This window comes from Astyanax mexicanus, chromosome 18 (genome assembly GCF_023375975.1).
Source record: "Astyanax mexicanus isolate ESR-SI-001 chromosome 18, AstMex3_surface, whole genome shotgun sequence".
Lineage (NCBI taxonomy): Eukaryota > Metazoa > Chordata > Actinopteri > Characiformes > Acestrorhamphidae > Astyanax > Astyanax mexicanus.
The window spans coordinates 1,095,617-1,119,929 of NC_064425.1; the positions used below are offsets into that span (position 1 = coordinate 1,095,617).

The 24,313-nt window shown below is 41.3% G+C and overlaps 2 protein-coding genes across 2 annotated transcripts in view; one reads left to right on the forward strand and one right to left on the reverse strand.

Moving 5' to 3' along the window:
* kmt2a (lysine (K)-specific methyltransferase 2A) overlaps positions 1-24,313 on the forward strand; it is a 67,228-nt gene that overhangs the window by 30,479 nt on the left and 12,436 nt on the right. The window contains exons 9-29 of the mRNA XM_049467183.1: positions 50-289; positions 1,043-1,189; positions 3,560-3,652; positions 5,144-5,264; positions 5,369-5,482; positions 7,062-7,246; positions 7,989-8,162; positions 8,260-8,370; positions 9,718-9,791; positions 12,511-12,710; positions 12,857-12,957; positions 13,722-13,859; positions 13,992-14,150; positions 15,766-15,883; positions 15,980-16,058; positions 16,153-16,310; positions 16,411-16,563; positions 17,881-22,423; positions 22,516-22,584; positions 22,692-22,774; positions 23,811-23,978. Coding sequence (XP_049323140.1) covers positions 50-289; positions 1,043-1,189; positions 3,560-3,652; positions 5,144-5,264; positions 5,369-5,482; positions 7,062-7,246; positions 7,989-8,162; positions 8,260-8,370; positions 9,718-9,791; positions 12,511-12,710; positions 12,857-12,957; positions 13,722-13,859; positions 13,992-14,150; positions 15,766-15,883; positions 15,980-16,058; positions 16,153-16,310; positions 16,411-16,563; positions 17,881-22,423; positions 22,516-22,584; positions 22,692-22,774; positions 23,811-23,978 — 7,228 coding nt within the window. The remainder of the gene's footprint in view (positions 1-49; positions 290-1,042; positions 1,190-3,559; positions 3,653-5,143; positions 5,265-5,368; positions 5,483-7,061; positions 7,247-7,988; positions 8,163-8,259; positions 8,371-9,717; positions 9,792-12,510; positions 12,711-12,856; positions 12,958-13,721; positions 13,860-13,991; positions 14,151-15,765; positions 15,884-15,979; positions 16,059-16,152; positions 16,311-16,410; positions 16,564-17,880; positions 22,424-22,515; positions 22,585-22,691; positions 22,775-23,810; positions 23,979-24,313) is intronic.
* Positions 1-24,313, reverse strand: part of grik4 (glutamate receptor, ionotropic, kainate 4) — a 1,128,391-nt gene that overhangs the window by 10,771 nt on the left and 1,093,307 nt on the right. The window lies entirely within an intron of this gene.

Sequence of the window (24,313 nt, forward strand, 5' to 3'; positions counted from 1 at the left end):
TTCTGTGTGCCCCCGCAATTTTATCGCCCACCTGATCTGTTGTTTACAGGAGAAACAGATGGCCACCAAACCCGACCGCAATACTTTAAACTTCCTGAGCACTCCCTCGACTGGGGGCACCGCCCAGCAGAAAGCACCCTGCGACGGAGTGCATCGGATCAGAGTGGATTTTAAGGAGAATTACGACATCGAGAAGGTGTGGGAGATGGGTGGCCTCAGCATCCTCACCTCTGTGCCAATCACCCCGCGGGTGGTCTGCTTTCTCTGTGCCAGCAGTGGCAATGTGGAGGTAAACAATCTCCGTCACCGTATCACACAGTCTGCTGCTCTGCGGTGGAGCTGCACGATGCTGACAGAATGCCAGTGTTATACATGCGTTACTGCATGATGAGTTTTTGAATTCTTTACATCAGGGGTGTCCAAACTTTAATTGTTGGGGGCCAGAAGGAGAAATATATGCGCAGTCAGGGGGCACAGACTCTGTAATAAAACAAATAATACAATATATACCACTTTAAATAATACATTTACTTGATTACTATCATTTACACACCATTTTACTTGAGTTACTTCATGTATCTTTGACAGCATTGTGTAAACTATGTCTCTAATTATTATTCTCCTGCATTACGGCAACTGATTCCTGACAAATTAAACATTAAACACACTCTCGCCGCTTTTAGACTCTTCGGCCCGTTTTCTGCACTAAAACTGAGCACTCTTACTGATTTTAGACTCTTTGGCCCGTTTTCTGTGCTACAACTGCGCACTCTCTCTGCTTTTAGACTCTTTGGCTCGTTTTCTGACACCTAACGATCAGACTTTGAATCTCACATTTTAAAAATCTGCTTAATAGAGGGCCAACTTTAATTTTATTTCTAAAATACCTCGCGGGCCACCCCAAAAAAGGAAACAGGCTTCAAATGGCCCGCGGGCAGTAGTTTGGACAACTCTGCTTTACATGAATGCCTTGATTTAAACTTATCAGGCATGGTTTACTGTCGGTATCCTCACTAACACTAATGCTTCGGCTTCTCCACAGTTTGTCTTCTGCCAGGTTTGCTGTGAGCCCTTCCATCTCTTTTGCTTGGGAGAGACGGAACGTCCCCACAACGAAGAATGGGAGAACTGGTGTTGCCGCCGCTGTCGCTTCTGCCATGTTTGTGGCCGCCAGCACCAAAAAACTAAAGTAAGTCAGATTTAATGTTACTTTTACAACATGTGTAATAATTCCCTGCTAAGCGCAGTTTAGCCACTGACCTAGTCTTAGAGTCTCTGTAAAACACCAAATCCACCAGAGATCCTATTTAAACCTATAGTTACTTACACAGAGTTGGGTAGTCCAAGTCCAGAAAGTAAAAATCCTGTCGCCCAGCCAGTTGGAACAAAACCCATGGGTGGATTTTTACTTTTAACTAGTATAAACAGAACTGTTGTAAACATACACCTACCTATCTCAATTGTACTTGGCTGGTGGTGTTTTCCCTCCATAGACTAATTCTAACCATTTGTTTCTTAGCTCTGAATTACTGGGTAAAGTATATAAACACTGATGTGTTATTCGCACAAATAACACAGGAATGAACTGCATGCTCTTTCTAGCGCTGTTAGTTATCTCCTATCTGACGAGACGGCGTCGCCGCCCGGCTTCAGATCTGCCTGTGGGCGGTCCCGAGTCGAGGTGGGCGGGGCCATGAATACTAATTGACGGGTTGATGTAGACACGGTGCTTTTCCTGATCGACTAGTTTTTCTGAATATTTTCTTTTACTAGCTGCTGCAGACAATGAGGAAGAGTTTGAGGAAGAGTTTCATCATGTGCAGCATCATAAACAACTCAGAGAGACCTGCTGTATTTCACACAGAACAAGAACAAGAGGAAGGACATCTTTAGCTGTCTTTTTACTGTGTATTGTTCTGATCATATCTAGGCTTATCAGGGATGGTGGTTCCAGCACACTGGTATCATTTAAACACTATGTTTTATCCCTTTTTCAGTCAGAAATGCTTCTGCTTTCAGTTTAGAAACTAAATAATACGAACTGCCACATTTAAAAGAGCTTAATTTAGTATTTTTAATTGCAGTCTTCTCTTGTCGCAGTGTGGTCTTATAAGGATTAAACTTGGCACTTTGGAATTTTACAGACTTCCAACAACAGCACGAATTGTTATTTGACAGGAACATATTAGCAGAATTTTACAGGAATCCATTTGCCGTGTCTAATGTGTTTGAATTGGGAAGAGGTGCATCTCTCTAAGCCTCCAAGTTGCCCTAGGCTGTAGACCACATTTTGTACCTGTTCCAGTGTGCATAGTTTAAGTTTATGTCATGGTATAAAATTAACTTCTGGTTTTGATGTCTTTTGGGACAAAGTTTGAATTGGCAGTTCGATGGTCAGTTTTAGATTTGGACCTTCTGTTCTTTAGATTTAGTGCAATAAGTTGTGAAAGTTGGTTTCAGGTGGAAAGTTTGTGGCTTATGAGTCAGCTGGAATCTCATGCAGCTGTCCATGTGATCAGCTCATACATGGCACTGGTCTGGAGGTCTAAAAGATTCTTTGGATATGAAGTTTTTAAAGGGGAACTGTACAGCTCGGGAAATAAAATAAGAGAACACTTAAAAATGAAAGTCGATTAGTCGTCAATTATTATTTTCTCCATGTCTTTCATCTCTAAAAACAATAGAAACATCTGAACATGAGATTTAAGAGCTATTAAACGTCTAGATGTTGTTTAAATGTGTAAAATACTGATATTTAGTGAGTGAGTTTGGAGACGCAGATTAAGTTGAGTGTAAACTGTGTGAGTGACCCATTTACTCTTTCTCTCTTTGCATTTTTATCCCCAGCACTTTGCGTAATGCGGCACTGTTACAAATTACTGATTAATCGACAATGAAATTTGTAGTCGACAAATTTAAATAATTGACATTGTCATTTATATTGACTAGTCATTGCAGCCCTAAAATGTAAAAAGCAAAAGTAAAGTAATATCTCCTCTAATGCCTTTTTCTCAAAAAAAAATTGTCTTGAGCCCTATCTGGACAGGATTAGTTTCTCAGTGGGTTCTGGGGTAAATCTGTGATTTTATTCCTGTCCAGAATGATCATGTACATGTTTTTCTCAGACATCCTCTGATAAAATTACAGGCTGAATTATCTACTGTTTTTCTCTGAACTCCGTGCTCCTCCGGTAATTTTAGTCCCGTCCGGACGCACATCTCTGAGTTTCGTATTCTCGCGTTCAATAAAATAATAAAATAGATATTTGTCCACTGCCGCGCACCGTAATGACACTTTGGACGCGCCACGGTTTCCACGGAGATCAACGTAAAAAAAATAAAACACACAACAGTGAGTGGAAATGGAGGAGCTACTGAACGCTGCGATGTCATGTGACCAAGAAAAAGCCTCAACAAAAACTCACTGGTCCTCCTGTTTTTTCAATTGCAGTCCGGATGCAGGAGTTTTATCACTAAAGAGTAAAAGTGTGAAATATTTTTTCACAGAGTTTTTGATGAAGCTTTGATGAAATTTTTTGGTTCTTCTTGTATTTCTGCAGCAGTTGCTGGAGTGTGACAAGTGCCGAAACAGCTTTCACCCTGAGTGCCTGGGACCCAACCATCCTTCTAGACCCACCAAGAAGAGAATCTGGGTATCTGATCTCTTTCTGCAGAAACTTCTCTTGTTTGTGTTTCTCTTGCTTGTTGCTTTACATGAGTTTGTATGTACATAACAAAACAACTGTCAATTTCCAGACCTGAATAATAAGTTTTGGAAAATGAAAATACCCAGAAAGCTTTTGAAAAGTCATGTAAATTTGGTCTACAAATATTTGTGTTTCAGTTTATCGATGGAAAAAATTTTAGAAGTTAATTCAGTACTTTTAGCTTGACACAATGGAGCTTTTAGGATCTTACACACATTTTATTATTAAATATTGTGTGTCAACATTTTTATCAGATTCATTTTAGACCTACGATAATTAATTTAGATTTTTGGTTTTATTGTCCATGTCTGCACTGAAGTTTTAAAAATCGTATGGTCTGGATCATATTTTTCCAGCCTAATCACTTTTTATTTTCTGACGTGCATCCTTCCATGGTTTCATGGCAAGCATTTTGATTTGAAATAGGGTTGTGCCATCGCGATAAATGATATCGTCCATCGCCATTTATGACCCAACTTGCCACGCCCACTTTTGTTTTTCCAGAAACATGCACATACTTTTTTTACTCGCCCCTTAAAAAATGTACAAAAGAAAATAAATTATGTAATTTCTATTATTATTAGAAAAATAACAAACGAAAATAAACCCAAAATGTTGACAAAAATATAATCTAACGAATTTCAAAACATAGAAACGAAAAACGTTAAAATGGTATTAATATAACATAATATAATATAACAGCTGGATCAAACAGTTTAGAGTCAGTCATAAGGAAAGCGCGCGCAGCATTGCGATTAAAAAAAAAAACTAAACGTTTTAATAAATAAGGTCCTATCAAGTGAAGTAAAATATATGGTATTAAAAGGTATTAAATTCACATATTTATTGATATTTAATCAAGAGAAATCTGGCAAAATGCGCTGCATTGCGCTCTCTCTCCCTCCCTCTCCCTCTCCCTTCCACAGCGCGGAGCTGAATTCAGCGCAAGGCTAGAAATAATATAAAACTCAGTTTAGTTAAATAAATTAAGATGAGTGAGGACCTGTAAATTTAATCAAATATTGTCGAATATAAAGGAAAGGTTGAGGTGAGCTGTTTCAATTATTTGAAACTGAAACTAACTGAAACTGATATTATTCTGCGCACTAATAGATAGCCTTTAATTGAGTTTTAAATGAGTTTATATTTTATATTAATTATTTTTTGTTCATTTTAAATCTTTTTAGTATTTTATTGATCAAACACCCCCCCAACGATATCATTGTCCATCGCGATGTTTCACTGTAAACATCATCTGCCAATTAAAGAGACATCCCCCAACCCTAATTTGAAAGATATTTTTAAAGGCTCAAAGCAGGAAAACTTGCTTTGAAGGCATGGAAATGTTATGGAAATTTGTTAGTTAAAAAGTGTATGAACCCTGTTTAAAGTTTTTTTTTAATTTATTTTTTACTGATGATTTTTCTCCCGCCGCAGATTTGCACTAAGTGCGTACGCTGTAAGAGTTGTGGGGCCACCAAGCCAGGAAAAGCCTGGGATGCGCAGTGGTCACATGACTTCTCCTTATGTCATGACTGTGCCAAACTCTTCGCTAAAGGTTGGTCCAGATCGTACGAACAGATTTTCACGCCTGTTTTTTTGTGCGAGTTTGTGAAAAACACGTAGCACACGTTTGCTAAGATGCACTGTATGTTTCTGTAGGAAACTTCTGCCCTCTGTGTGATAAGTGCTATGATGACGACGATTATGAGAGCAAGATGATGCAGTGTGGGAAGTGTGATCGCTGGGTCCATGCCAAATGTGAAAATCTAACGGGTGAGTCGAGTGTTTGTTTCCTCAGTCTCTCTCGTCACAACCGGCTCTTTCTTTAGTTCAGCATCTCTCTTGTTTTGCAGGAATCCTGACATAACGGCTCATTCTATCGTTTTTACATTCATTTTAAAATGTCTAGTTGTAGTCACTAGTATGAATAAAGGCCATGTGGTCCGGTGATCTGGTATAACGCTGCTTTAGTCCGGTGAAGGAGTGGGCGGGGAGAAATTATAGGATTTCAGATCTTGCTCATGAATATTCATACAAATATTCATGCAAACATATCGCCTCTGATTGGCTAACAGCATTGCGACACCAGGAAGCAGCGAGATGGACAACAGTTAGAAACTGACCTAGCCTTAGAGTCTCTGTAAAATGCAAAAACACCGGAGATCCTATTTAAACCTATAGTTACACACAGAGGTGGGTAGTCCAGGTTCAGGGGCTTTGTTGGAACCAAACCCCGGGGTGGATTTTTACTTTCTGGAACTGGACTACATCTCAACACAAGACCAGGGTGCTTTTCCTGATCGACTCGTTTTTCTATATATTTTCTTTTACTAGCTTCTGCAGACAATGGAGGTTGAGGAAGAGTTTCAGAGAGACCTATTGTATTTTACAAAGACCTTGTTTCCATGCTGATCTAGTTCTGTTTCAACGCTACATTTTTGTTTTTTAAAAATTATTTTAATTACTTTTATAATTTACCCAGACAGAATGGACAGTTTATGCTTTAACTCAGCCAAATATGTAGAAAATATGACATATTTAATGCAGCATTAATGAGGAGACGAGCCACTGACTAAAATATGAAGGGTATTTTTGTACAGCTAATCATGGTGCCTGCTTATAGATAAAATCCCGCCTTTAACAAAACAGCCAATCAGCTTGCGGGGTGTGTCGAAAGCAGTGGAGGATCAGAGTGCTAGTCGTGAAGCCCCTCCTCGCTGTGGAGATCTGTGCAAGTGCAGTAGTCCTAATAAGCTGTGCATTATTGAGTCAAATGCTACAAACAATTAACTACATCTAATCAGATTTTGTAAGAAAAAAAAGTCATATGTCTCTTAAATGCAGCTTGCCATCAGCTGCCGGAACCGTGAGAGAGTACAGTTGTTCTTGCTCTCTCTCTGGGTGGGTACAGTACAGTAGATGGCGCTCTCTCTTTCCCCTCATCACTCCTAGGGTGATGTGGATCAGCACAAGGCTGCGTCTGTGAGCTGATGTATCAGAACCGAGTCGCTGCGCTTTCCTCCGAGCGTTAGCGCTGTGATGCTACTCGGCAATACTACAGCATCAGCAGCAGCAGTTCAAAAAGAGGTGGAGTCTGACTTCACATGGGTCGGAGGAGGTGTGTGTTAGTCTTCACCCTCCTGGTGTTGGAGAATCACTAGTGATAGGGGGGAGTCCTAATGAATGGGTTAGGTAATTGGCCATGTAAGTTGGGGGAAAAAAACTGGGAAAAATTAGAAAAAAAAATGTAACCACTAAAAATAAGTATTCTATTGTGCTTGGGACACAAAAGGCATGCTATATTGATGCAGACCCCTTTAACATGTTTTTTTTTTTTTTTTTCTGTTTTCAGACGAGATGTACGAGCTTTTGTCTAATCTCCCTGAAAGCGTGGCGTACACCTGCATCAACTGCACTGAGAGTCACCCGCCCGAGTGGCGCACTGCCCTGGAGAAAGAGACCCAGAGCTCTGTACGACAAGTTCTTACTGCACTGCTCAACTCCCGTACCTCCACCCACCTGCTCCGATACAGACAGGTGAGCTCCTCCCCCCCCATACTGATCCTCATTTATCCGGATGCTCTGGGAGGTTTCATGTCTAAATTGGAGCAGCCTGGTGTTCAATCTTCATTAATTGCACGTTGCACCAGTAAGAGCAGAGTGTGAAGGTTCAATTATCAGGGTAAGAGCACAGTTCTGCTGTAAATATTGCAATGCACACAACATTATGGGGGACATACCAGAGTTCAAAAGAGGACAAATTGTTGGTGCACGTCTTGCTGGAGCATCTGTGACCAAGACAGCAAGTCTTTGTGATGCATCAAGAGCCACGGTATCCAGGGTAATGTCAGCATACCACCAAGAAGCACCAACCACATCCAACAGGATTAACTGTGGACGCTGTAAGAGGAAGCTAAAATTAAAGAAATACTCAGATGTACATGTAATTCATAAATATTTTAAATGTAAAGTTTTTAGCTTTTAGCTCCATTCACCCCATTCATACAGAGCTCATTCATATGATCTAACAAAGGAACAGCAAGTGCTCAGATTTCTTTTTCTCTTTCTGTAATTCCATTGGCAATATATAGCCGCTGTTTCTGGTTCCCAGTCACTGACTGAGTCAGATATTAAACATGTTAAATATTTGCTTGTCACATTCTAGTGTGAACACAGGGTTACAGAATGCTATAATGCACTATTGATGATCAGTAGGCCTGCCACTGATTATAGTATGGGTGATAAAATTTTAAATTTTGGTAACTCTTTTCTGTTCCAGGCAGTGATGAAGCCTCCAGAGCTGAATCCAGAGACAGAGGAGAGTCTCCCCTCCCGGCGCTCTCCTGAAGGACCCGACCCCCCTGTCCTCACGGAGGTCTCCCTGCCCGCGGACACGCCCCTCGACCTGGAGTCTGTGGAGAAGAAGATGGATTTAGGGCTCTATAAATCTGTGGTAAGAGATCAGGACTCTGTAGCAGTATGTTGTTGAGGTTCAGATGCAGGTCAGAGGAAGAGACGAGTGACGCTGTGGTTCTGTTCATGTCTTTCAGCTGGAGTTCAGTGACGACATCGTAAAAATCATCCAGACAGCCATCAATACAGAGGGGGGGCTTCCCGAGGGCAGGAAGGCCAACAGCATGGTCCGAGCTTTCTTTATCCGGGTGAGTGTACAGCAGGAGCAGTGCTCAGTGTTTGGATTGTGCTTCAGGCTGAAACGCTGCGCAGGGCTGAGTACCGTTTAAAAATGTAGATACCATTACGATACGATACTTTAAATGTAGTACCAAAACCCAAACAATACTTTACTCAGTACCTTTTTCAGAGGGAGAGCAGTAATAAGTGTAGTGTGGTTTAAGTCAGGCAGACTAGAGCTTTAATACTGTATTATAATATCTTAGAGAGAGGGACAGATAGAGCCAGTGAGAAAAAGACTGTGCGAGTTAGTACGAGACAGACAGCGAAAGAGAGAGAGCGATAGACAGCGAGTGAGAGAGAGAGAGAGAGACACAGTGAGAGACGGACAGACAGAGCAAAAGAAAGAGGGACAGATAAGAACTAGAAAGAGAGACAGAGGTACAGACAGAGCAAGAGAGAGAGAGAGAGAATGAGAGAGGAAAAGACAGCGAATGAGTGAGAGAGAGAAAGAAAGAGAGCGAGTAAGAGAAAGAGGGAGGAAGTGAGTGAGAGACAGAGAGGGAAAGAGAGCAAGAAAGAGGAAGAGAGAGAGAAAGACAGAGCTGGAGAGGGAGAGACAGAGTGAGCGAGAGAGAGAAGAAGATACAAAGCGAATGAGTGAGAGAGAGGGAAAGAGAGCAAGAAAGAGGGAGAGGGACAGACTGTGCGAGTTAGCAAAAGACAGACAGTGAGTGAGGTGAGTGAGTGAGAGAGGGACAGACGGAGCGAAAGAAAGAGGGACAGTCAAGAACTAGAGAGAAAGAGAGACAGCGAGTGAGAGAGAGGAAGAGACAGAGCGAGCGAGTGAGTAAGTGAGAGAGAGGAAAGAGAGTGAGAAAGAGGGACAGAGAGAGAGAAAAAGACAGAGCGAGTGAGAGAAAGACTGAGTTAGCAAGAGACAGAAAGCGAAAGAGAGAGAGCGACAGACAGCGAGTCAGTGAGAGAGAGAGAGAGAGAGACAGAGCGAGTGAGAAAAAGAGGGAGAGGGAGTGAGTAAAAGAGAGACAGAGAGAGAGGGAGAGCGAGAGCGCACAATTGATCGAGAAACTGCGAGAGAGCGAGTGCCTGAGATTTTAGTACAGCGGCAATTTAAATCACCAATTTAATTGATCACCATGAACATGCTCACCACATTTCTGGGCACACTCACCACCTGTGTGCAGCAGAGCACCGTGCTGGGTGTTTTTACCTCACTGTGCACGCTCTCCATTTTGGCGCATTTAATGCAAAGTATCAAAAACAGGCTGTTTCAGTCTGTGCCTTTTCGGTTTTGAATTTTGATACCCAGCCCTGACTCTGCTGTCTGACTCTAACTCTGGTGTGTTTTTATGCAGCAAATGGAAAGGGTTTTTCCGTGGCTGAAGGTGAGGGAGTCCAAATTCTGGGAGACGCAGAAATTCGCTTCCAAGTAAGTTTCTTTTCTTTCTTTCTTTTAATGAATTTGACAGCTGTCCTTCTTCTTCAGTCATGTTACTGTATTGCTTTTTGTATTGAAGGTTGGTGTACAAACTAAGTTTTAACTGAAACATCTTAAGGGCTTCTTAATGGGGAATGTAAGGTCCTGGCCCTGTTTCCTGTCTGTCATCGTGCCTGTGTTGTCCCACGTGACCCGTGCCCCTGTGTTATGCCTGTGTTTTTCCACTCACCTGTGTTCTTTTGTAACTCCGCCCCTTCGTCCCAGGTGTTTCATGTTTCCTGTGTGTGTGCACCTCTATTTAAGGTCCGTGTTCCATTTCCCCGGTGTCGATCCTTGTACGTTTTTACGTCTGTTAGTGGTCCATGTGTTCCCCCGTTTCCTCAGCCTTGTTTTCGGTTTATTCCATGTTTATTTTGTATTTGCTGTCTTTTTTGTTAATAAATCCCCTGTTGTTTGCATTTGCGTCCGCCTCCTCGTCTTCCCTGCCTCCAACCTGACAGGGAAGCTTTTTCTTTTAAAGTTAAACGAGTGCTGGATGTTAATCTACACAGATTATAAGGAACTCTGATGATTTTTTCTGTATTCACAATAAATGTGTATTTATTCAGCTCTGAAAAAAATGAAGAGAGCACTTCAGTTTCTGAATCAGTTTCTCTGATTGTGCTATTTATAGGTTTATGTTTGAGTAAAATGAACATTGTTGTTTTATTCTATAAACTACAGACAACATTTCTCCCAAATTACAAATAAAAATATTCTCATTTAGAGCATTTATTTACAGAAAATGAGAAATGGCTGAAATAACAAAAAAAGATGCAGAACTTTCAGACCTCAAATAATGCAAAGAAAACAAGTTCATATTCATAAAGTTTTAAGAGTTCAGAAATTAATATTTGGTGAAATAACCCTGATTTGGTTTTTAATCAGGCACGGTACGCTGAACGCTAAGTTAATTTTTAGTGATCTGAGAGGAGCTGTAACAGCTTGTGAGTGGGGATGTGTCTATTCTTCACTCTCATTCAGAGCAGAAATATCAGATTTCTGTAGGGAATGCAGTCTGCATGATCTGGTTCCATTGTTTGAGGCTAGCCGGCGGGGTCGTATTTCACAGGGGTGCTTTGACGAGTCTTGCGGTCACTCTGTTGGTGGTTCTGTTGGTAGACCTCATTTGTTAGTGTGCATTATTCAGGAGTGCAAAAAGCAGTGTTTTCTATCTTATAACTACAGTTCTCCCAGTGCACTCTGTATGTTTTCACATTTCTGTTTTTAGCAGGAGAAAGTGATCACCAGCATAGAGACACTTTCACCTGAGCACACGTTCAGTGCTGACATCGGGTTTTGTGCTATTGAATAACTATATACAGCTCTGGAAAAAAAAATAACAGACCACTTAAAAATTATGAATTTCTTTTTTACCAAATTTTACCAAACTGAAAACCTCTGGAATATAATCAAGAGGAAGATGGATGATCACAAGCCATCAAACCACCAAACTGAACTGCTTGAATTTTTGCACCAGGAGTAAAGCAGCATAAAGTTATCCAAAAGCAGTGTGTAAGACTGGTGGAGGAGAACATGATGACAACATGCATGTTAATGAAAACAGTGATTAAAAACATTTTGATGGTTATTCCACCAAATATTTATTTCTGAACACTTAAAACTTTATGAATATGAACTTGTTTTCTTTGCATTATTTGAGGTCTGAAAGCTCTGCATCTTTTTTTTTGTTATTTCAGCCATTTCTCATTTTCTGTAAATAAATGCTCTAAATGAGAATATTTTTATTTGTAATTTGGGAGAAATGTTGTCTGTAGTTTATAGAATAAAACAACAATGTTCATTTTACTCAAACATAAACCTATAAATAGCAAAATCAGAGAAACTGATTCAGAAACTGAAGTGCTCTTATGATGATGTTTTTCAGTTATTGGCATAATGTGAATATCAGTTGTTCTTTACTTTGTTTACTTTACTTTACTTTGATTATTGGACCAATAGAAATGTTTCAGAATTAATGAATACATTTATTTATTTATTTATTTATTTTGTTTTTTTTTTTAATTGTTAATTTGTTTACAATTCAATAAATAGAACAATTTATTATTATTATTTTTTTAAAGGGTCAACATCTAAACATCTAAATAATAAAATTAACTTTCATAAATAGCTTTCTCCCTACATGAAGCATTCTCCAGATTTTATCGTATTGGGTCAATCAGCATATGAAAGCCATATTACTTACCGTAGTCAAATACAAATGGTCTAAAAAGTATTATTATTATTTTTTTAAATAAAAGTTGATTAGTGTCTTATGAATATTTTAAAATATGTTCTTTTTTATCCCACTCATACACATTGTACTCATTTGCAAAGAAAAGAAGACTAGTTGAATGCTGGAGAGTAATTTAATTGCCCTTGATGTTTCTTTTGATATGAGAACATGCTTATCTCTGTATATTATTGGAAGCTTTTTTTTCCTTTTTGAAAAACCAATAAAGATAATGTTGAAAAAAATATATTTGAGCAAAAACCCAGGGACTAGTTTGCAAAAGTAAATGCAAGTAGTTGGATTTGCATGGTTGCGTGTCAATCATTTGTCATGAAAGGCATATAAAAATATAAGTATCCATATTGCATACAATATACTAAGAGCCCTAAATAAATGAATGCTAAGTAACAATATTTTCCTTTTATTTCCTCTTTACAGCAGTGGTTTACTTCCTAATGCTGTACTGCCCCCGTCTCTGGATCATAACTACGCTCAGTGGCAGGAGAGGGAGGAGAACGCCCGAGCTGAGCAGCCTCTGCTTATGAAGATCATTCCTGCTCCTCGTCCTAAAGCCCCCGGTGAACCGGACTCCCCGATACCCCCCACACCTCCACCTCCTGCTCCACAGGTTATACATGGTGAGGGAAACATCACAGGATCAGCCATTAATAAGTCTTTAATATCAACTGCAAATATTAAAATGTGTTACTTTACAGACTATTTGTTTTTCTTTCTTTTTTTTGGTCAATTCTAATTCTATTTTTTATTTTATTTATTTTTTTAGACCTCGTTCCGGAAGACAGTCTTGATGTCCCACCTCCTCCTGGTGTTATTGACAACCGACAGTGTGTGCTCTGTCTGAATTATGGAGATGAGAAGACCAATGTAAGTAAAAACACTTTTTACCAGCAAAGTAACACAGAAACAGTAGCATTAGCATAGCTTAGCATTGCACTAATCATCAGAAAAATTGTTGCAGCCAGAAGGAATCAACCAGCAGAAATTAAAGGCCTGGTGTCATATTTTACAATGCTCAATCAAACCGCAGCACCAGTACAAACCAATCCGAGTCCGTTTTAACCGTATGAATATTTGTGGCAATATTAGATGCAGCTATTTATGCCAATTATTTAACTAAATTGTTTAAAGTTTTCATTGGTGCTCAAATTATGGTGCGTTAAGGTTTCTGCCTGTGTGAAAACAAACCAAACAGTGGGAGAAACATTAACAAACTCCAAATAAACGAACTCATCAAGTGATCCGGAGCATAGAAACCAACTACAGGTGTGAAAACGCATCTTTAGAGCTTTCCTTAAAGACACTGATACTATGCATCCGTGGGCCATCGCATCACCAGATGTATCCCTGACTCAGAATGTATTGGATGCTATTAAAAACTCAGTGTTGCACACCTACTCCATAATCTGCAGGAACAATGTCTAAATGTTTAAGATGCATGGGATGCGTTATAGCAGGACATCATCTTAAACATATGTTGCACGCTACTTGTGTATTTGTAGGTTTTGAATCAGCATTGCAATGCAACACCTTGTTTTAGCTGCAAAACTATCTTTGCAACTGTTTCTTTGAGAATAATTGTATTATTTTAGGTGTTAAGTGTGTAATCAATTCCTTTTCTTCACCCTCAGGAGTGTGGAAGATTGCTGTACATTGGTCAGAATGAGTGGGTGCATGTGAACTGTGCGCTGTGGTCAGCGGAGGTGTTTGAGGATGATGATGGCTCTCTGAAGAATGTGCACATGGCCGTGAGCAAAGGCAGACAGCTGGTAAGTTCACGTTAGCCGTATGCTTTCTGCATCGTTTGTGCAGTCTGTGTTCAAGCGGTTTAATTCTAATTAAGGTCTAATATCATTTATCCTCCATTTATCCTGATCCTCCTTTTGTTGTTGTTTTTTCAGCGCTGTGAGAACTGTCAGAAGCCCGGAGCCACGGTGTGCTGCTGCCTCACCTCCTGCTCCAGTAACTATCACTTCATGTGTGCTCGCCAGCGCAACTGTGTCTTTTTAGAGGACAAGAAGGTGTACTGCCAGCACCACAGGGACCTTATCAAGGGCGAGGTAGAGTACTGATACTCCTCACTGCTGTAATAAAAACTACACAAACATTTCAGGCTACATAGACCGGATTTTGCACAGAATTGTGTTGAAAAAATTTGTTATAAAGCGTTTTATAACGCAATTCAAGTGCAAGCTGCTTTGTAAGTGCTAGTTTAGGCAATATGATTTGTTAAGGCATTTGCATACCATATTTTTCACACTATAAGGACCACCGGATTATAAGGCGCATTAATCAATCAATCAATCAATCAATCAACCTTAATTTTCAATCCCTTTAATTTTATGTAAGTTCGACTACATTGAAAATGAGGGTTACCCTCAATGTATTACAGAGTGAAAATAAAGTCTAAGTTATAAAACAAGCAAACAATGTAAGATTTAATTCAAAATAAAAGGATATGCAAACAGGCTAAAATGTAGAGCAATAAAACAAAGAGATAAATATGTAGAATAATAAAATATGAACACAGTAAAAAAAAAAAAAATAAAGGACTAAAATAACCACAATTAGAAAAAAGTAAATGATGGAACTAAAACAAATAATAATAATAATAATAAGAAGAAGAAGAAGTAAAAAAATATATATATAAAAAATAAAAGGAAGAAAATAAACTAAATAAAAATGTAAAACACCAAAAGTAAAGGCAGTAACAAAACAAATAAAAGGATGAAATGAATAAAATAAATAAAATAAAAGGGCTAAATGGTAAAAACATAAAATTAGATAAATAAAAAGACAAAATAATTCAAATAAATAAGGTAAAAAAACTCAACTAAAACAGTTACAGGCTGTTTTGAAGGTGGTTAGATATTAAAAGTTTAAAATGTTTTAGTGACACCAGGTGGTGCACTGTAGCGATACTAGTAAGGAATAGGGGTGTCACGCCGGCAGCGAGACCTTTTAAAGCTAAGCTAAATTAAGTAAATTAAACTGTAATTTAAAAAGTCAAACCAATTCTGGATGTTAACTCCTAGAACCCCCGGTTATTTTTGGTTTCAGTTCCAATTTCCCTTTTTTTTAACGACATTTGTCATTAGAGTTATAAAAGTTAATCTACAGACTGTTTATTTGGGTGAGTAAAGTGCTTCCATTTATTTACAGTAAGCTTAGATTTCCAAATTTCTCCAGCACTAAGGCTGGAGCGTTAGCAGCTAACCTCTAGCGAGCAGGCTACAGGCCATTAATACTCAGTTCTAAACAGTGAAAAAGCTAGTGCCTAGCACGGTTAGTGGCTAATGCTAGTGCTGCTCCAGCAGTGCTAGCCAGGGTTAACAGCAGGCTACAGGCATGATAAAACTCACCTCAGAATGGTGAAAGAGCTAGCGCTTAGCGCTTTGGTTAGCGGCTAATGCTAGTACTGCTCCAGGCTCTGTGCTGGAGAACTAAACTGAAACTCCTGTATAACTCTGTACTTCAGTGGAGTGTCTTTACTGCTGCTTAATACCTGACTGATAGAATTCATACATAAGGAGCACCGGATTATAAGGAGCTCTGATGATTTTTGGGAAAATTAAATTTTAAATGCACCTTATATCATTTGATTTACTTGTGTTTCTTGCCTTAATGTTTTTTGTGTCATTGATCCCATCAATAATATTGAACTTGTTTTTTTAGGTTTTGTCAGAAACTGGTTTTGAAGTAACCCGAAGGATTTTGGTGGACTTTGAAGGGATCAGTTTGAGAAGGAAGTTTCTCAATGGACTTGAGCCAGATAAAGTTCACATGATGATAGGTCAGAATTATTTTTAATATTATCATTATATCAGTTTAATGTAGTATAACACATGAAGCGCTAAAATAAACGTGGTCTTCTTCATTTCGACTGCAGGTTCCATGACTATTGATTGTCTCGGGATGCTGACTGAGCTCTCAGACTGTGAGAGGAAGCTCTTTCCTGTAGGATACCAGTAAGTAGCTCATTATGAGAAAGTGTGTTCATGTTCATGTTCAGTGTTATTTGCTTTAAATGCATTAAGAAAATGTTATATTTTACTCTTTAAGATGTTCAAGGGTCTACTGGAGCACTCTGGATGCTCGCAAACGCTGTGTCTACACATGCAGAATTCTGGCGTGCCGCCCTCTAGTGGCCGACGCTATCAGCAGCACGATACCACCAGAGGATAATCGTACCATTGCACACAGTCCCCCACCTGTCTCAGGTAAAATTGAAAATTGAATTTCTTACATTTTTTATATAAATCACTGTAGTTTTTTATGATTTCCTTACTTAATTTAAGTTTATTCACTTTTTTTTAACAGAAATGAGCCCATCCCCTTTGGCAGATTCCACTGTTTCCACTGATCAAAACACCATGATGGCCATTACACCAAAACGCAGGGTTTACTTTAGAAACAGACACCCCAGTTACCCTCCCTGCCATCGTTCTCCTTCCAGACCTCTTCCCTCTCCAGGTATCCATATTAAACCTTCAAACCTTCAGTGTTATTTTCATACAGTACCGTATTTTTCGCACTATAAGGCGCACTATCAATAATTTTCATACATAAGGATTATTAGGCGCATTATGCAACACTAGGAAGGAACAGGGGTGTCGCCATGTTTTCTTCTAATCATTTTTTTTTTTAAGTCAAACGAGTGCTGGATGTTAATCTACACAGATTTCTCTACTGAAAACTGTTTATTTGGGTGAGTAAAGCACTTCTGTCTATTTACAGTAAGATTAGATTTAGATTTACAGATTTTCAACAAAGGCTAGCCGCATCTAGCAGACAACGCTACATTGAGGTACCCTGAGTACCCTGAGTATTCCGGTGTTGTGTCAAATTCAGCACCCCCGCCAGAAAAAGCACCTTCTCTCAGAGCGTATTTCTAAGTAAAGTTAAAGCGTTTTTAGCAATAAGACAGTGCTAAGGACGTACGCGCTGCCGAGAGGGGGTGCTTTTCATGGCGGGGGTCCCGATAATCGTCATACTATGGTTCCAAATTCCGCATTCCCGCCAGGAAAAGCACCCCCTCACAGGAGAGGCTGCAGGTGACATGACTGTTTTTCATTATTTCTTAGGAGACAGCTTAACTAGAAAAACAGCATTCTGGGTTATTTTCATTTTTCTAAGAAAAAGTTAAAGCCAAGAAGTACATGAGCTCTCCCAAAAGGGGGTGCTTTTTCCTGGCGGGGGGTACTGAGTTGGGCACAACACCGGTAAAGCAAGGGCGATATTAGCTAAAGGTTCGTCCCACGTAGCTTGTTTTAACACTGAGCAGTCCGACTACAGGCCGATAATACTCTCCTTTTGAACGGGAAAGGAGCTAACGCAGCTAGTCTGTAATGCTAATGATGCTCCAGCAGTGCTATTTGGGGTTAGCAGACAGACTACAGGCCAATAATTCTCATCTCTAAACGTCGAAAGAGCTAGCATTTAACTCCTGTATAACTCTGTACTTCAGTGGAGTGGCTTTACTGCTCCTTAATACCTGACTGGTAGAATTCATACATAAGGAGCACCGGATTATAAGGTGCACTGACGATTTTTGGGTAAATTAAAGGATTCATTTTCCTTTTTTTGTTTCCCTTTCATTCCTAAAATAAAAAGGTGTCCTGTGACTTTTGATTTACAGTGTATATGGATATATATTATAATAATATATATATATATATATATTATAAGGACTTTAAACAGGCCTTATAGTGCGAAAAATATGGTATATAACTTTATTATGTTCTTCCAGAGTATTATTTTTTTTAAACTATGCCATTTGTTTCCTAATAGGAGGAGTCCCCAGCTCAGCCCATGAGATCGTTACTGTCGGTGACCCTCTGCTCAGCACCAGTTTGCCAAGTGTTGGGTCTCGCCGCCATAGCACCTCCTCCCTCTCCCCTCAACATCCCAAACAGAAGGTCTCTTCCTCCTCCTCTCCACAAGGAAGTGGTGTCTTCAGCCAGACAGGCTCTCCTTCATCTGCTTCATCCCTATCTTCAGCCTCCCAGGACCACGGAGTCCGAGATCCTGTGAAGGGGAAACTGCAGGGCGGTGAAAGATCTCAGGGTCGGGAGACGAGTTCCGTAAATGTAGGAACTCAAGGTAGACCAAATTATGGTTTCACAGAGAGGCTGGATGGTGGCAGAGATGTTGCTAGAAAGCAGAGTGAAGGAGAACATTTGAAACTAGCGCCCCCTGCAGCACTGACTGGAGTAAGCCAAGTGTCTCCTCCTCTTGGAACTGCAGTTTTGACTGGGCATCAGAGGGGCAGTAGTTTGCGGACAGAAAAAGGTAAGCAGGCTGCGAAAGACATTGATCTACCAGCAGGAGCTACTCTTTTGTCCTGCCCTCCACTTTCCAGTATTTTAAAAGATAAAGCCATTCCAAGGAAAGAGGGAAGCTTGACAGATGTGCAGGAATCTAAAGATATTGGAAAGACCAGCTCTTCCCAGCCGCTGTACCAAAAAGGTGGAGGTAGGAAGTCTCACGACTGTGTCTCAGGACCATCCCCTGCTGCAGCTATCAAGCCTCAGTGGTCATCAGGAGGAGGAAAGACGGGAGAAGAGGAGATAAAACGAGGATCCCAGGCGAGCCCTTCTGCAACAGCTGGTCATGGAACCTCTAGCACCAAAGAGAAGCACTCCAAAGTTAAATCATCAGTAAGCAGGGACATTTCAAAGGAGAGGAAGGAGACGCCACAAAACAGTAAGACACAAATTCTCAACAGCAACTCAAAAAGCAGCAATATCAAAACTCACAGGCAAGCTCCTTCTTCACAAAATAATACAAGTAGAGTCACAGCTCTCAGCGTTCACAAACCCTCAGGCAATGCAGAATTGAATAAATCAGAAAGTCAGGGAGGTGAAAGGCCGATAAAGTCAGGCGAGAGGTTTAGTGCCGAGAAAAAGCACAGTTCTCCTCTGGAAGCAGCTCAGCCGAAAGCTCAGGCAAGTTCAGAGCGAAGTTTAAAATCTCCGCAGGTTCACTCCAAATTAAGCAAAGAATCTGCACCAGCAGAGAAGAAGCGCACCGAGAGACTGTCTTTAATATCTCCAAAAATGGATCCTAACGGGACCAAAGCTCTCAGTACCTGCTCTGACACGAACACCTCCACTTCCATCTCTCCCGTCAGCCACAGCCCACAACCCAAGAGGTCTTCCCGTGCAGTGCTGTTTTCTCCATCTGCAAGCTCAGAAAGCTCAGAGTCTGACAGTCACACTCACCCCGAGGACTGCGAAGAGCACCTCATGGGTCATCACTCTGCTGAGGATGATGGGGATGGGGAGGACCATCATTTAGAAGATGAAGGCTCTGTAGATAAGCACCACGAGGAGGACAGCGATGGTTCGGCAGGCTCGGCAAAGAGGAGATACCCAAGGCGAAGTGCCCGGGCTCGATCGAACATGTTCTTCGGACTCACTCCTTTCTACGGTGTACGTTCCTACGGCGAGGAAGATCTTCCGTTCTATAGCAGTGGTGACATTCTACGGAAGCGCTCAGGCAGTAGTAAGCGTTCAGCTGAGGGACAAGTAGACGGGGCTGACGATATGAGCACGTCTTCGTCAGCGGACAGTGGAGAGGACGAGGAAGCAGGATTTGGTTCAAATAAGGATTCGTACTATTACAACTTCACACGAACGGTCATAAATCCCAGCTCTAGTCTTCCTACTATTGAAGGTATTGACCAGTGCTTGGGAAGAGGGTCGCAGATCCACAGGTTCTTGAGGGATGGAGCAAAGGAACATGACGCAGAAAGCGACGAGATAACGGCAGCAAGCAAGACTTTTGAGTGCCAACAGATTGGCCAGCTTGATGGAGTGGATGACGGTTCGGAAAGTGACGCCAGTGTAAGCACTAGTAGCACAACCACAGCTACAACTTCTTCAACGCATAAAAGCTCAACCAAGAAGAGAGGGCGAGCAGAGAGTAGGGCGGAGAAATCGAACATTGACTCAGGGAAAGAAAGTGAAAGTACTACTGGTGCAGGAGGTAGCCACAGTCGCAAAAATCAAAAGGACAATTGCCTGCCGTTAGGAAACGTGAAATCGCAGGATCGACAGGATCCTCTCGAAACCCAGCTGTCTCTCAGCACTGACCTTTTGAAGTCAGACTCAGACAACAACAACAGCGACGACTGCGGGAACATACTGCCTTCAGATATTATGGAGTTTGTGCTCAATACCCCTTCAATGCAGACTTTGGGACAGCAGTCTGAAGCTCCGTCGAGTGAACCGTTTTCCCTAGACGAAGGGTACGGTGTTGATGTGAATCAAAGGAAGGATATCCTCTTTGAAGACTTCCCTCAGCCACTTGCCAGCACAGAATCTGTAGAGGGTGGAGTAAACACTTCAATCGCAGTAGAGGAACCCTACGGCCTGCCCTTGGAGTTGCCATCGGACCTCTCTGTGCTCACCACTCGTAGTCCTTCTGTCAACAATCAGAATCATAGCTCACTCATCTCTGAGACGTCCGAGCGCAGTATATTGTCTCTTGCTGCTGAAGAATCGGGAGTTGACAAAGTTGTGGAGAAGCAGGGAGCAAGTGGTTCTGCAAGCGGCGAAAGCCCACATGATAGTGGTGGAGATTCCCAGGTGACGGAAGGTCACATGACTCCAGAACATTTCATTCCTGCTCACATCGATGGAGACCACATCTCAAGTCCTGGAATGACCCAAGTTTCAGAAGCAGGGACTCAGGATCTGGCCAGGACTTCTGGAACGCCAGTCCTTCCAAGTTCCCCTACCTTGGCTCTTCAAGGGCAGAAGTTTATTCCTGCTGCCACCGCCACAACAGGTCCCTCTCCGATCGCAAGCTCTGCTGTTCAGTCCCCCACATCTCACTTGAAACCCGGTCCAGAGAAACTTCTCGTCCTCAATCAGCACTTGCAGCCTCTTTATGTATTGCAGACTCTTCCTAATGGCGTAACTCAGAAGATACAGATTGCACCATCGGTCAGCGCAACAGGTGTCATGAACACCACTGCTCCGGTACTGACTGGTCTCAACGCTGGGATTTCAACCTCCCAGTCCATCTTTTCTGGCGGAAAAGGCTTGGTTCCCGTTCAGCATCATCCGCAACTTCACGCTTTCAACACCACTCAGACAAGTTTCCAGCCTGTGATTCCCAGCACCACTTCTGGCCTCTTGATTGGGGTTTCATCTCATGATCCTCAGATTGTTGCATCCGAAGCTGGGCATAGACACGATCTGGGCCCCAGTGTTGCGATGGTGTCCAGTGCATCAACCATTTCCCCGACACCTGCTGTGATCTCCACTGGGAATGGCAAAAAGCGTCAAATTTCTCGTCTCCAGCCTCGGAAAAGCAAGAAGCTAGCTCGCTCAAGGAGTCAACCCACTCTCGCTCCATCTGAAGTCGGACCAAACATGACCCTCATTAACCTCTCTTCTCCGCAGATTGCGACTGGAATCCCAACTCAATCAGGACTGGTTGAACTTGGCACCATAACCACTGCAGCTGCCACGCCTCACCGCAAAATGCCCAACATTATAAAACGATCCAAATCCGGAGTAATGTACATTGAGCAGGCTTTGCTTCCGCAACCGGTGCCAATCTCAACTAGTGCACAACCTGGAATCATTGGGCATGATTCTTCAACTCACCTTCTACCATGCACCGTGTCTGGACTTAACCCTAACCAGTCTGTGGTGAACGTGGTGTCCATGCCTCCTACAGCGACTGGCAACCTACTGGGAGCCAATTCAGTATCTTTAAGTACTCCAGGGCTCATTAGCTCTACTGAAATCACCGGACCAATAAGCAACCTTCTTTTCAAAGCCAGTTCTCACAACCTGGGCCTTTCAGAGCAGCAAATGGTTCTTCATTCGGGAACACCCGTGATGTCCCAAATCGCCAACCCTGCCCAGACTTCCATAGCAAGTAGCATCTGTGTTCTTCCACCGAACCAAACCATCAGCATGTCTGTGAGCCAGCAGGTGGATAAAGATGGCAACCTTCAGCTTCAGAGCTCAGTCGGCAGAGTTGTCAGAGATAAGACCGTCGATCCCAGCACAAACGTATCTGGTCAAGTGGCTCTAGCGCCCAGCCCCGTCACGCAAGATACAAACAAGAGTCGTGTGGTTGGCGTTCTAACCCAGAGCTCACGGACTACACCTATCTCACGATCCTCAAACCAGCAGCAAACTGTGAAGTCATCCACAGTCTCAGCATCTACAGGCACTGCGAAGGGGAAGCAAAAGTCAAAAAGGTCTTTACCCAGTATAGAGAAGACTGGTGGAAAGAAGCACAAAGGTCTGCAGTCTGAATCGGAATCGAAGGCCGGCCCCGTCTCTGCGGATCAGTCCTCTTTAGCACGGTAAGCCTAAAGAACTTTTTAACTTTTGGTCTTACAAAGCAAAATTTGTCTTCAATCAAACTAAGTTTTTGCTGTATTTTGCTGATCTGAAGGTCTGGAGAGCATGTGATGCCTGAGCCCATGGACACAGGAAGACCCAATGAAAAAAGTTCGAGGAAGAGGTATAAAAAAAAAATAATAATGCTAAAGAAAAGAATTGTACAATTCCTTATGAATTACTGACAATCTAGAATGAACTAAAATGAACTAAAATGTATCTCGCCTACAGTGACTCGGTCACCACATCAGGGGACTCTCCTGCTCTTAGACAGAAGGCCTTAGAATCTCATGATGACAAACCGAAGACTGCAGGTGGGTGTAGCAACTTTCTATTCAGAGCAGAAGTGCCTTAAAAATAAGAGAGCACCTAAAAATGACGAGTTTCTTTGATTTTACCAAATTAAAAACCTCTGGAATATAATCAAGAGGAAGATGGATGATCACAAGCCATCAAACCACCAAACTGAACTGCTTGAATTTTTGCACCAGGAGTAAAGCAGCATAAAGTTATTCAAAAGCAGTGTGTAAGACTGGTGGAGGAGAACATGATGCCAAGATGCATGAAATTAAAACTGTGATTAAAAACCAGGGTTATTCCACCAAATATTGATTATTTCTGAACTCTTAAAACTTTATGAATATGAACTTATTTTCTTTGCATTATTTGAGGTCTGAAAGTTCTGCATCTTTTTTGTTATTTCGGACGTTTCTCATATTCTGTAAATAAATGCTCTAAATGAGAATATTTTTATTTGTAATTTGGGAGAAATGTTGTCTGTAGTTTATAGAATAAAACAACAATGTTCATTTTACTCAAACATAAACCTATAAATAGCAAAATCAGAGAAACTGATTCAGAAACTGAAGTGCTCTCTTCGTTTTTTTACAGAACTGTATTTGAATGAATGGCCCTAAATCAAACAAGCATTCTTGCCCTGTGTTCATATTTGGAGATGACAAGTTGCTTATGTTGCTCCAGTTGGTTTCTGAACGTGTAACAGTTAGCATGCTGGCTAATCTAGCAAGCTGGCTATCAAGTGACCAGCCAACAATATCCACTACTTTCTCCCAATGCTTATTTTTCCTCAGATTGACGTTATAAATAAACAGAACCTTAAGCTCAGAGAGCAGAAGTTGGGAATCTTTTTGGTCCAAAAGATATTCATGGGGCCAATCGTTCCAAATTTTGCTTTACTCAGAAATCTCTAGTGGCTTTGTCACTTGTCGCTTCCAGAGGAAATGACTGGTCACTTCTGGCTCTGCCGCCTCCATATATGAATATAAATGTTTTTTAGTGGTGTGTTATTTTTGACGATGCACTTATTTCTTGCATATTGTCTTTTTTCAGGCCTGTCTGACGAGAGCAGTGGGTCTGGATCCAATACTCTGCTGGTGACCAGTTCAGATGAGAAGGATGGCGGCCAAAACTCCTCTTCAGACTTTAAGCCCAAAAAAGGACTCCTGTTTGAAATCTGCAGCGACGATGGGTTTAAGATCTGCTGTGAAAGCATTGAAGGTAAGATTTTTGGGGGATAAAATATTTATTACAATATGTGTTAGAAATCATGTATGTAAATAAATATTAAGTCCATAATGTTTGATAAGCAAGTCATCTGAACCCTTATGCTCTGTACAGATTTACTGTATGTATTGCACTATAAGGTGCATTCAAAATCCTTCAGAGCTCCTTATAATCCGGTGCTCCTTATGTATGAATTCTATCAGTCAGGTATTGAGGAGCAGTAAAGTCACTCCACTGAAGTACAGAGTTATACAGGAGTTTCAGTTTAGTTCTCCAGCACTGAGATTGGAGCAGTATTAGCATTAGCATTAGCTGCTAACTGATGTTTC